Source organism: Gorilla gorilla, chromosome 10 (genome assembly GCF_029281585.2).
Source record: "Gorilla gorilla gorilla isolate KB3781 chromosome 10, NHGRI_mGorGor1-v2.1_pri, whole genome shotgun sequence".
In the NCBI taxonomy this organism is placed as follows: domain Eukaryota; kingdom Metazoa; phylum Chordata; class Mammalia; order Primates; family Hominidae; genus Gorilla; species Gorilla gorilla.
In genome coordinates, this window is record NC_073234.2 from 22,350,991 (window position 1) to 22,361,876 (window position 10,886).

Genomic DNA, 10,886 nt, shown 5'->3' on the forward strand with positions numbered 1-10,886 from the left:
GCACTCCAGCCTGGGCAACAAGAACTAAACTCCATCTCAAAAAAAAAAAAAAAAAAAAAAAAGAAGTTTCAAGTGCTTTGAACTCCTTAGGGAAAAGCTTTAGAACAATAAATGTGGGGCGTAGGGGGAGGAGGGCTGTTAATTTTAGCCTGGGGTTCTCCAGCTGGCATACTGTTTCCATCTTGAATCACTTCCACACCCTAAGCTGTGCCTGGGAGATCCCTCCCTCCTCCTGGGGGCTTCCCCATTCCCTGGTTTGGTCTAAGCCACAGTGGCAAGCATTCCAGAAAAATGCTAAGAGAAGCCTGGCTGAGTCATTTGATGCACAGCTCAGGAGGCAAAGAAAGGATGGTGATGAGACGCTGGTTCCAGTGGTGGCTGTGAGGTGTGACCTCGAAGAACCTTCCAGTTCCCAAAAGGACAGCATGGCCATTGTTTTTTTCTTGGCTAGTGACTCTGCTGCAGCTTTCTGAGGACCTCTCAAAGCCCCACAGTCTCTGTTTCAACTACAGGAGAGAAAAGTTAGGGTTTGCTCCCCAGGGCCTTATGACTCTTCATGGCTAACATGACAGTGCAATATCATTTGGGAGAATTTTTTTAGTACAGTTCAGAGTCTGGAACAGTCTCCTTCCTCCTCTGTCTTTCCTGCCATCTGACTTTCCATGGGGAAAGGAGGACATTTAGGGAGAGGAAACAGGTGAGGATTTCCAGTATCTTGCTGGTGTATTTTAATTTATTTAAATTTAGAGAAACAGCGGTCTAATCAGGCAGTAATTAATTCCCTCTTCATTAGGGGCCTTCATGTGTGCCTTTTGCATATGGATGAGCCACGGGTCACACTGTCCCTTTGAAGAGAGATCCTTGCTGAAGGTGAGAGCCCAGTGTGCTCTCCGGCACTTGAGCTCCTTCCCCTTCTGTGCCAATGCTTCTCTTTTCTCCCCACCCTCACCTGACAAGGACTAGATTCCTGTGGGGAAAGAAGGAAAGGTTAATGAAGCTTCCTATCCCACCCTCCTTGGATGTGGATCCCTCCCTTACGGCCCACAGTGTATACCATCCATGCCTCATCCTGTACCCTCAGGTTTTATCCAGCCCGCTCTCCCATCAGCCACCTGCTGGGATATCTTCATGCCCCCAGTGAGTTGACTCCTCAGAAGCTTGTTTGCCTGGCACCTCTGCTTTGAGTTGGTTCATCAATCCTTGGCCCCGCTCTGCTTCTTTCCCCTGTAGCAGTCCTTTTCTGAGGGAGTGTGACACCCTGAATGCACACACTGCTCTAGTCCTGAGAAATACACTGCCTCTTCCTGGCACTCACCATTATGTGCTGCACAGGCTCAGCCACACTTCCCTCAGCTCACAGTAAAGCGCCCAACACCTAAAGCACACACCTACCAACACACAGACATTCCTAACCTAGCTTGAAAGTTAAAAGCATGGGGGCATATCCAGTCCAGGGCAGCCCAGGGCAGCCCAGGCCACCCTTTTGTACACTACATCATCCCTATCCTCCCTGGGGCCACCGCATTTCCAGGGAGCAAGTGGGGCACAGATTGGGGGAGGGGGGATAGATGGGACCTGGGTGGTTACCATAGCAATAGAGCCTAGCAACAGCTGAGAGGCTGATGTGTGGGTTTTCACAGGGCTGTTACAAGAGCCAAACCTAGAATTGGGGACTGAGAGGTGACTGATCCCAGCTGGGCAGCCTGCATTCCCTCCCCAAACACACCCCTTGATCCCACCCCCACACCCCTGCAGTGCCTCTCTCTGAGAGGGCAGAGTAGGGAAAGCTAATGAGTTAACCACAGGGCTTCTGATTCTGCACAGCTTTTGGGGGGCAGCTGTGGGTGGGGGCAGGTTAGGGAGCAAAGCTGAAAATAAACCAAGCAGGGCAGCTTCTTTCGGATGGCTGGCTCCCTCTCATCTTTTCTCCATTGCTCCATTTTTCTCTTCTCCTTTCCCCCTTCTCCCTCCGTCTGTCTTATCAGGTCTCTCTTCCGCCTTGATCCACCTCCTATCCTTCCATGTAACTTTCCTTTTCTTCTGTCTCCCTTTTTTTGGTCTCTCTTGACCCTCCCTGGCAAGGAATAAGTGAGCCACGATTTCTATTCTAGTTTCTCTCTTGTACCACTGCTCCTCGTCAGGATGGCTCCCTTCCATTTTGTCCCAAGTTAAAGCCCCAGTTGGCCCCCAGCTCCAGGTCAGAGGAGGGCAGGTGACTTAGGTCTAGAGGGGGTCCCCACCTCATCCTGTGCCTCCTCCTAGCTGCCCACCCCTCTCCTCCTCTCTACGGGGGTCAGAAGGCAGAACCAGGGGACTCGAGTATCTTGCAAAGGCTTTATTTGAAAATTTTGAAACTTACATCCCACAGTAATTCAAGATGATCACCACAAGAAGAAGAAAGAGATAATACAAAAATATATATCACAGCCTAGGAGCCAGGGAAGAAGGGAAGGAGGAAGGTGGAAAAACCAGTGAGAAGGAGGGAAGAACCTGAGGACGGGGAAAGGACAGGGAAGCAAAAGGAAGGAGAGTGGAAGGAAGGAGGAAGGAAAGGAGGGGACAGGAGGGAGTCCGGGAAGGGAAGGGTAGACTTGGAGGCAGAGCTCCCGATGGCCTTGAACCAGCTGACTCCGGTCCCTGGCAGCCTAGGTGGAGTTAGGGAGGCCCAAAGGGAGGCTGGGAAGGGAGGACTGGCTCAGGGGGCTCTGAAGTCCAGAGAATGGCACACACATAGACAGCCAGGACAGACAAGACAAAAGGGACTGTAGGAGAAAGGGAAGGGCAAATGGGAGTCCCTTTCTCATGTAGTGCAGCAGGCGACTCCCCAAAACCCATCTGTCAGAAAACAGATTTTAGCAGTGGGCTGGGGGTGAAGTTTGGGGCCTCACTACCCCTATTCCCAAGGGGGAGCCCTCAGGGTGATGCCGGCACCCTTGGAGTAGGATGGGGAGACAGAGAAACAAATGGTGTGGAATGGGACGAGACCATGACCGATGAGGGCCCAAGGAGCCCCCAGCTCACCTCCCACCCACCTCTGGAGCAGCACGCAGGGGCTGCGGAAACGAGGTGAGTGGGTGTTCATGAGGGAGAGAGTGAGCACGCCGCACAACACCACAACATCAGGCCGGGAAACGCACATGAGAGGTAAAGTGTGCAGGAAACGCTGACCACTGAGTGAGCTGAGCACGGAATGTGGGAAGGAGAGAGTGCAAATGTGAGACGAGAGAACATGAGAGTCAGCTGAGCGGAGCGGTATGGACGGGGAGAGGGTGCAGGAGCATGTGCAAATGGCCTGTGAAGGTGGAGGTGAGTGTGCAAGGCTTTCATGTGAGTGCACAAGGGTGGGGACAGGGACCCAAAGTCACAGATATGTGAGGCCCCCACCTGCAGGAGGGCGAGCAGATAGGATTGCCCGTGGGGCTGGGGAGTGTTCCGGGGTGGTGTGCAAGGGCAGGAGCCAGGAGCCCCTGTGGCCCCAGCTCCCCACAGCTGCCCCACCCTCAGTGGGATGGGGGCTGTGCCGGCCCCTTGGCCTCCTGCTTGGCTGCACCCCAACATTGGGGGCATCACAGATTCACCAGGGGAATCCTGAGAGGAAGAGGGAAAGGGCACAGTCAGGAACCAAGGGGTAGGCCAGAATAGAAGGGGAAGTTCAAGACAAAGAGGGGGAATCAAGGTTAAGAGGGCAGAGTTGTCTTAGACAAGGTGGCATGAGAAAAAACCAAAGAGGGCAGAGTTGGAGTTATGGGCAGCAGAGAATAGGACACAGATCCTGAGAGACTGGGAGAAGGAAGGGTGCCTCCCAGAGAGGAGCTGGTCCAGCCCCCTTGGGAGGGCCAGGGGCTGTGGGAGGCCACGCCTGCCTCCTCACTACCCATCCAGAGGGCACCCCCACCCCAGCTCTGAAGACCTAAGTTGCCTTCCCTCTTTGCCCTCCCATCCCATTGCCCCTGCCCTCACCGGTTCAACTGGAAGGCTGGAGCCCCCTTGGGGTGGGGCATCCCAGGCCGGGGTCCCCCTCGGGGCTCCTCATGGTCAGGGGTGGGGGTAGGCGAGTCCCCGAAGGCCCCCAGCACAGTGACTCCGGCCGGGGACAGGTCTGTCAGTGGCTGCTGGCTCTCCTCCTGCCTCAGGGCACCTTGCTGCCCTGAGGGTCTGCGTCGCTTCTGGCTGCGGTCCCAGCTGGGGTACCAGAGGGAAAGAAGTTCTCTTGCACGCTCAAGTAGCCCCCATCCTGGGCCTGCACCAGTGGTCACCCCCAGCCTTGCCCAGTCACTCCCAACATCTTACAGCAGAGAAACTGGCCTTTAACAGTTCTCTCTACTAAATCCCCTGGGACTCTGTGCCCATAAAACCACTTCCCCTGCCCTCTAGGGGAGCTTGGTAATCTAAACCTCCTTACCCTCCAAACCTGATCCAGATCGACAAAATTAATATCCCCTCCCCACCACCACAATGTCCTCTCCCCTACACGCCCAGAAGAGTCATTTCTGTCTTCAGCAGACAACTGGCAGGTTTAATTCTAGTTCAAAGCAAGCTGATGACTTGGACACCTGAGTCTAATGATTCTCTCAGTAAAGTGTGAAGGACTGAGTGATCCATTATTAAATGTGTGCAAAGAAAGCTCCAGGTTTTCTTGCTCCCCCCAGGCAACCCTAAGAAGGGCTCTGCAGACTGGGTCAGCTTTCTCTGTCTTGGAGGAAGTAGGGGCAGGGGAGGCCCACCAAAGCCCCCAATGCACAGGAATAATTCCCCTGCCCTCCCTTATCCTTGTATTTCCCTGGGAGACAGAATCTGCCCTGATTTCTCACCATCTTCCCCCAGCCAAATCCTTAATTATCTTTTCCCAAGGTCTTGCCTTCATCCAGCATTTCCCACCCACCCCCCAGCAAAATTGCTGCCACTGCCCCTCGTGGTTAGAGCCTCGACTGCCAAACATTCCGTCCCCATCCACCAGCACCCTCCTCCTCCCAGCTTACCAGAACTTGAAGATGATGCCAGTGGCCACAAGAACAATGATGATGGAGATGGTAATTGTGACATAGAGCTGGGGGTCCACACCTGATTGGGGTGGAAAGAAAGTTTTAGGGAGCCCCAAGGTGGTAGGAGCCAAGAGGGGCTGGGGGCTGGGCTGTGGGCTCTGTCGGCTGGAGTGGCATTGCTGTGTGGATCCACACTGCCGGCTCTGTCTGCCCCTCTGGAGCCTCACTCTTTATTATCACCAGCATTCCCCTGAGTTTTCAGCTCTTTTCCTCCACTTTCCCAAATGTATTTCACCAAATCTTATGTGTATATGTGATGAGGATGAGGCCCCATGATCAGAGAGAACCTATCACTATGCCTGGAAACTAAGGGGTGGAGATGTCCTAGTCTCTGCCGTGGCCCAACTCCCAAACCACAGGCCCTGTTCCTCCATCAGCACTCCCTGAGCCAAGACATCTCCCGGGTAGTGCCCTTCATTCATGGCATTCTCTGCCCAGAATACTCCCACTCTCTTTTCAAGGGCCAGCTCAAATGTCAGTTCTCTGAAGGTGTCCTGATCCCCAAGCAGGAGGAGACTCTCACTTCTCTTTTTTTGTAAATCATGCTGCACATGCCTCTATTAAAGCATTTATTACGATGACTCCTCTCCAAGTCCTTTCATGTCTGTCTGCTCCAGTGGACCTGAACTCCGAGAGGGTGTCTTTATCTCTGCATCCTGTGCCAGTATAGTGCCTGACACATTTGTTGAAGGAGCTAACAGACAAGGCCTCTATTTCTGCCCCTTGGTGTCTTCACCCAGCCTCCCCATCCGTCATATCCCTCCCAGCCTTTCCCACTCACCTTCCCCACGGCCCCCGAACAGGAATGGCCGCAGGGTGGCAGGTGCTTCTCCAAGGATAAGCCCATCTCCATCACCTCGCATGGAGTCTGAGTTGGGGTGTGGGGTTGCGAGCCCATGAGGGGCTGCAAAACCATAGTCCAGAAATCCAGGATTGGCAGAGTTGGGGTCCCCTCCATCCTCTCGAGACACGGTGGGACCCCACACGATAGCCCAGGGGTACTGGGATGAGGGCGGCCCCTCCTCAAAGCCTGATGGGGTGGCTGGGGGTGCAGTGCCAGGCAGGACTTGCCGACGTGATCTTGGGACCCGAGGAGATCGGCTTGGTGGAGGTGCTCGCTCCCACACGCACACATGACGTGGGGCCGAGGGGCCTCCCCTGGCACACGGGGGGCGGGCTGGGGCTGGTGGGGTTCGAGGGGAGGATGAAGAGCCCTGAGCAGGCGGTGGGAGGGGCAGCAACAGCAGTGGCCAGAGAGGGAGGAGGTGGGACAGCAGCAGCGCAGGCCTGTAAGAAGGGAGAGAGCGTGGCTGAGACACAGGCCTACTGTGGGCCTATGTGAGGGAGGGACAGGTTCACACCAGAAACCTCCAGGTTTCCCTGTGAAAGCAGGTGGGCCTTGGGAAGACTCGCCTCATTTCCCATCTTCCAAAGGAGGATGGCCCTCAGGATGGGAAGGCTCTGGATGGGTCTAGGAAGGAAGGAGTCATGACCCCAGGGAACGTGGTCTCCAGGCTCCCTCTGCTGGGCCAAACTTACCACATCCTGGACTCCATGTCTGAGGTCTTCCTCAGCTGTGACCCAGATTTTCAGCCTTTACTGGGAGAAAAAGGGGGCCGTCACACCCCAGCCCTGCCCTGTGTACTTCCCCAGCTAATTCATCCACCAATTCTACCCGCATCTGCTCGCCCAGGCCGCCCAGCTGCCAGCTATGCGGCTGCACCCAGGATTCACTGCTTCTTAGCATCCTTTTGGGGGAAAAACTCCAGCGTGGTTGCCTGACCAGACCCCAGCCCCATCTACAACTTCTCAGGTCCCTGTTACCTCTCCACCCCAGGGTCTACTCTGGCTTCTCTGATTTCCCTTCTTCTCACTTCCTCTGCCCACAGCTCCAGGCTTTTCTTGGATCTTAATTTAGAGCCAAGAACCTTGTGATTCCTTGAGCACCTACCGCTAGGGAGGGAGTCTGAGGGTAGGGGGAGGGATGGGGAAGTCAATCTGAGCAAGCCAGTGAGTGTGTGTACGTGCAGGGGGGCCCTTCCAGCCCTCCCAGCCCTCCCACCCCTCTGGCAGTGCCAGGCATTTGTCTTATGATTAGCCCCAGGAGTCTGCATCTTCAGGAGAAAGGAATGAAGAGCTGGAGGGATGGAAGGAAAGAGACAGAAAGAGAGAGGTGAGTGGGAGAAAAACTACAGAATATAATTTTTGCTCTTAATGTTTAATCATCCAAGTGCATAGGTGCCCTCTGAAGGGAGGTGGAGTCAGGAAGAAACCACCCCCTCAAATGTGGCTCTCCTGGGTAAAGAATCCTGGGAAAATCGGGATGGTTGGTTTTGAAAGAGAAAGGGTGTGTTCTCAGAGCTGAGGGTGGTGGATCCAGGAGGGGCAGGCTCCCCAGAGGGAGTGAAGATAGGACACCCGGTTTCCTGTGGATTCTGGGTCTAAATCTGCCCAATGGGCCAGACGCAGTGGCTCACGCCTGTAATCCTAGCACTTTGGGAAGCCAAGGCGGGTGGATCACCTGAGATCAGGAGTTCGAGACCAGCCTGGCCAACATAGTGAAACCCCGTGTCTACTAAAATTACAAAAATTAGCCGGGGGTACTGATGGGCGCCTGCAATCCCAGCTATTCAGAGGGCTGAGGCAGGAGAATCCCTTGAACCTGGGAGGCGAAGGTTGCAGTGAGCTTAGATCACACCACTGCACTCCAGTCTGGGCAACAAGAGCGAGACTCCGACTCAAAAAATAAAATAAATAAATCTGCCCATTGAATCTTCCCAGAGAACAACAAGGGAACAAGATGGGAAAGTCACGGGAAGGGAGTGGGGAAGTAGGCAGTGGGAGAGATGGGAAGGGGTGAAGGGCTGGGAGATGGAAGGCTGGTTAAGAGTGAGAGAGGAGAAATGTGAAGAGGAAGCTGGCCTGGAGTGCAGGGTGAGAGAGAGCAGGCAGTCCTGAAAAAGAGAGAACTGGGAAGAGAGGAGGAGAGTGGGTACAGAAGACCCGAACTGTGGAGGATGCCGAAGGGAGGAAAGGATGAGAGAAAAGGTCAGGGAGGGGAAACGGAGAGGATGAAGGGGTCACAGGTGCAGGGGAAGAAGGGGCAGGAGGAGAAGGAGAGAGCGGTCCAGGCAGGACAGCCAGAGGAGTGGTGAGTAAGGGGATGGGAGAAAAGGGGGGAAAGCCCAGGATGGGGAGAAAGGAAGTGGGGAAGGAGAGAACATAAATGCTTAAGGAAAAATGACACGAGGAACGGGCTGGGAAGCAGAGGCGGGAGCAGCAAAGATGGAGGAGTTGGGAATTGCTCCCCCAAATGTAAAGGGATGTGGAGATACCGAAAGACATAGGGATGGGGGCATGGTGGGAAGAAGGGAGAGAGAGGGGAAAGGAAGAAAGCTAGAGGGAGGGAGCGAGGCGTGTAGAGCGAACCAGTGAAGCGGAGAAGGGCTCCCAGGGCGCATCTGTGGCCAGCTGACTCTAGGACTATCGCCCCTCCGCCTGTGCATCCCCACCCCCAGCCAGCGCCAACCCAGTCCCTGGGCCCCGCACAGCTTCAGCCGCCCCCTCCAGGAAGCCCGCAGTCCCCGGGCTGGCGCGCCACCCCCACCCCTCTCCCAGCTTCTCACCGACCTGTTGTGCGCAGGAGACAAGCTGGGGGTGGGGCAGGAGCCTCGGGGTGCGGGAGCCGGGCCCCAGCCCCAGCGTGGCCCCCATCCCACCCATCCCGCAGGCCCGCACTCCCCGCACAGGGCTGGAGAGCGGCGAGAGTTGGGGGGAGACGAGGAAAAGGAGGTCGGCGAAGGGACTCCGAGGCAGGGAGCGCCAAGAGCGGACTGGGGACCCGAAGCAGGAGACTGCGCGGAGCCGCCCGCCGAGCCGAGGCGGGATGGAGGCAGCCGCGGGGACGGGGACGGCTGCGCCAGGGAGGGCGGGAGCGAGCCAGGACCGCGGAGGGATGGAGAGCCCTTCGGGGAAGGGGCGCTGGGAGGCTGGAGGCCTTGTCCCGGGCGAGGGACCGCGTCGGGAGGGGCAGGAGGCGAAGGGCGCGGAGCCGGGAAGGGCAGGGCCGGGCTCCCCGCGGGTGGGGGCGTGGGGGTCCCTCTCACTCACCTGCATGCTTGGCGCGGCGGCGCGACGACTGCGGGCGCTCGGGACTGAGCGGGGCTGGGGGGTCGCAGGAGCGGGCGGGGTGCGGGGCATGGTGGGGAGGTTTGGCCCGCGGCAGGGCGCTGGAGCGGGTGGGGGGCGGGCGCCTGGGGCGCGGGGCGGCGGCGGTGGGAGATGCTCGCTTCGGCTCGGCTCGGCTCGGCTCGGCTGGGCTCGGCGCGGCGGCTGGGACCGCTCCGTCTCCGCCTCCCCCCCGCGCCGGAGGCCACGCACGGTTTAACCCTCCTGCTGCCGCGCTGCAGGAGTCAAGCCAGGCTATGTCCCAGGTGGAGGGCTGAAGAGGCTGGTGGGGTCCAGCCACCGTCCGGTTCCCTGGGTTCTGATGGCAGTCTCCCCACCTCCTTCACCCCAACTCCAGGGACACCCATGGTCGCCTCAGTCAGTTTCTGAGATTCTGAGTCACTCAATGCTCTGCATTCCCAACTTTGTTCTTTTGTATTGTGTTTTTGTAGAGATGAGGTCTCGCTGTGTTGCCCAGCCTGGTCTCGAACGCCTGGGCTCAAGCGATCCTTCCCGCTCAGCTTCCCGCTCAGCTTCCCGCTCAGCTTCCCGGAGTGCTGGGATTACAGGCGTGAGTCACCACTGCCTGTCCCCCAACTTTGTTTTGCCAGCTGTGGAAAGTGCCTGAGGTCAAGGCTGGGGGCAAGGGGTGGAGGAAAGGACTGGGGAGGAAGGACCTTGCACCATCTTTGGATTATCCCCACAGCTTGATCCCCTATTTCACTCTGGCCCTGCTACCATGCATTAAGTGGATCACGTCGAAATTCCTGGGCTTTTCCAGCACTGGAATACCCAGACTCCGTGCTGTGACTTACAAGACCCTATATAACCTGGCTCCTAGGTGGCTCTCTGATTGCCTTTCCTAAAGATTTCTATGCTTCAGCCACATGGGACCTGGTGGATTCCTGGTTGGAGACAGGTTTAACCTACCTCAGGGCCTTTGCACTTGCTGTTCCCTCAGTAATACATTTCCCTGGCTTTTCACAATGACTTACTGTTTTCATTCCAGTCTCACTTAGATCCAACGCCTTCTGGGAGGCCTTCCCTAATGTCTCTATCAAAAGTAGCCTCTCCTGCCCCTTCTCCCACCACCTGGACCCCATCCGTCTCTACCACACTACGCTGTTTTTCCTCAGGGCACTTCCGGTACACCACACTCTCCTCATTTCCCTCCAACCTCACTGACTGTTCTTAGTCTTCCTCGGGTGACCTCTAAATGTTGGAGCCTCCTAGAGCTTAGTCCTTGGCCATTCTCTCTTTCCACATTCTCTGTCCAGTGATCTCATCCGGTCCCAGGGCTTAAATACTATGTAAATGTCAGTGAGTCCTAAATTTATATCCAGAGCGCCAGACTCATTTATCCGACAGCCTACTTGACATCTCCACTTGGATGTCTAATAGCCATGCAAAGCTAACTTGACTAAAATAGATGTCTTGAATTCCCCCACCCCCAATCCATTTTTCTCCCAGTGATCCCCATCCTGAGGCTTGACAACTACTAGTTGTTCAGGCTAAAAATCTAGGAAACATCCCTCCCTTCCCCTTTTTTTCACTGATTCTCTCCCTGTATCTAATTCACCAACAAGTCCTGTGGGCTCTGTGTCCAAAATATATCCCAAATTAATCTCCTTCTATCTTTATTGCTATAGTCTTGGTCTAAGCCATCATGTCTCATCC

General features: G+C 56.0%; 1 protein-coding gene across 5 annotated transcripts; it reads right to left on the reverse strand.

Moving 5' to 3' along the window:
* Window positions 1-705: 705 nt before the first annotated feature.
* PIANP (PILR alpha associated neural protein) lies at window positions 706-9,382 on the reverse strand. Of its 5 annotated transcripts, none has more exons than XM_019037949.4 (6): window positions 9,153-9,382; window positions 6,582-6,641; window positions 5,824-6,329; window positions 4,980-5,061; window positions 3,961-4,182; window positions 706-967 (listed from the first exon to the last, which is right to left on the reverse strand). In XM_019037949.4, exons 2-6 carry the CDS (start codon window positions 6,596-6,598, stop codon window positions 946-948), a joined length of 849 nt encoding a protein of 282 aa, XP_018893494.1. In that variant the 5' UTR covers window positions 6,599-6,641; window positions 9,153-9,382; the 3' UTR covers window positions 706-945. The 5 variants fall into 5 exon arrangements, with proteins under 5 accessions (XP_018893494.1, XP_018893496.1, XP_018893493.1 ...); XM_019037951.4 differs by lacking the exon at window positions 706-967 and adding an exon at window positions 2,321-3,588 and having other exon boundaries at window positions 6,582-6,636; window positions 9,153-9,380; XM_019037948.4 differs by lacking the exon at window positions 706-967 and adding an exon at window positions 2,321-3,588 and having other exon boundaries at window positions 9,153-9,380.
* Window positions 9,383-10,886: the final 1,504 nt, after the last annotated feature.

Bases quoted from the DNA above. Each gene is read 5' to 3' on its own strand.
- PIANP (XM_019037949.4), bottom strand. The intron at 4,183-4,979 runs GTAAGCTGGGAG...CTGGTACCCCAG, and splicing joins GGCATCATCTTCAAGTTCTG to CTGGGACCGCAGCCAGAAGC. The intron at 968-3,960 runs GTGAGGGCAGGG...CTTTCCCCACAG, and splicing joins CCAGCCTTCCAGTTGAACCG to GAATCTAGTCCTTGTCAGGT.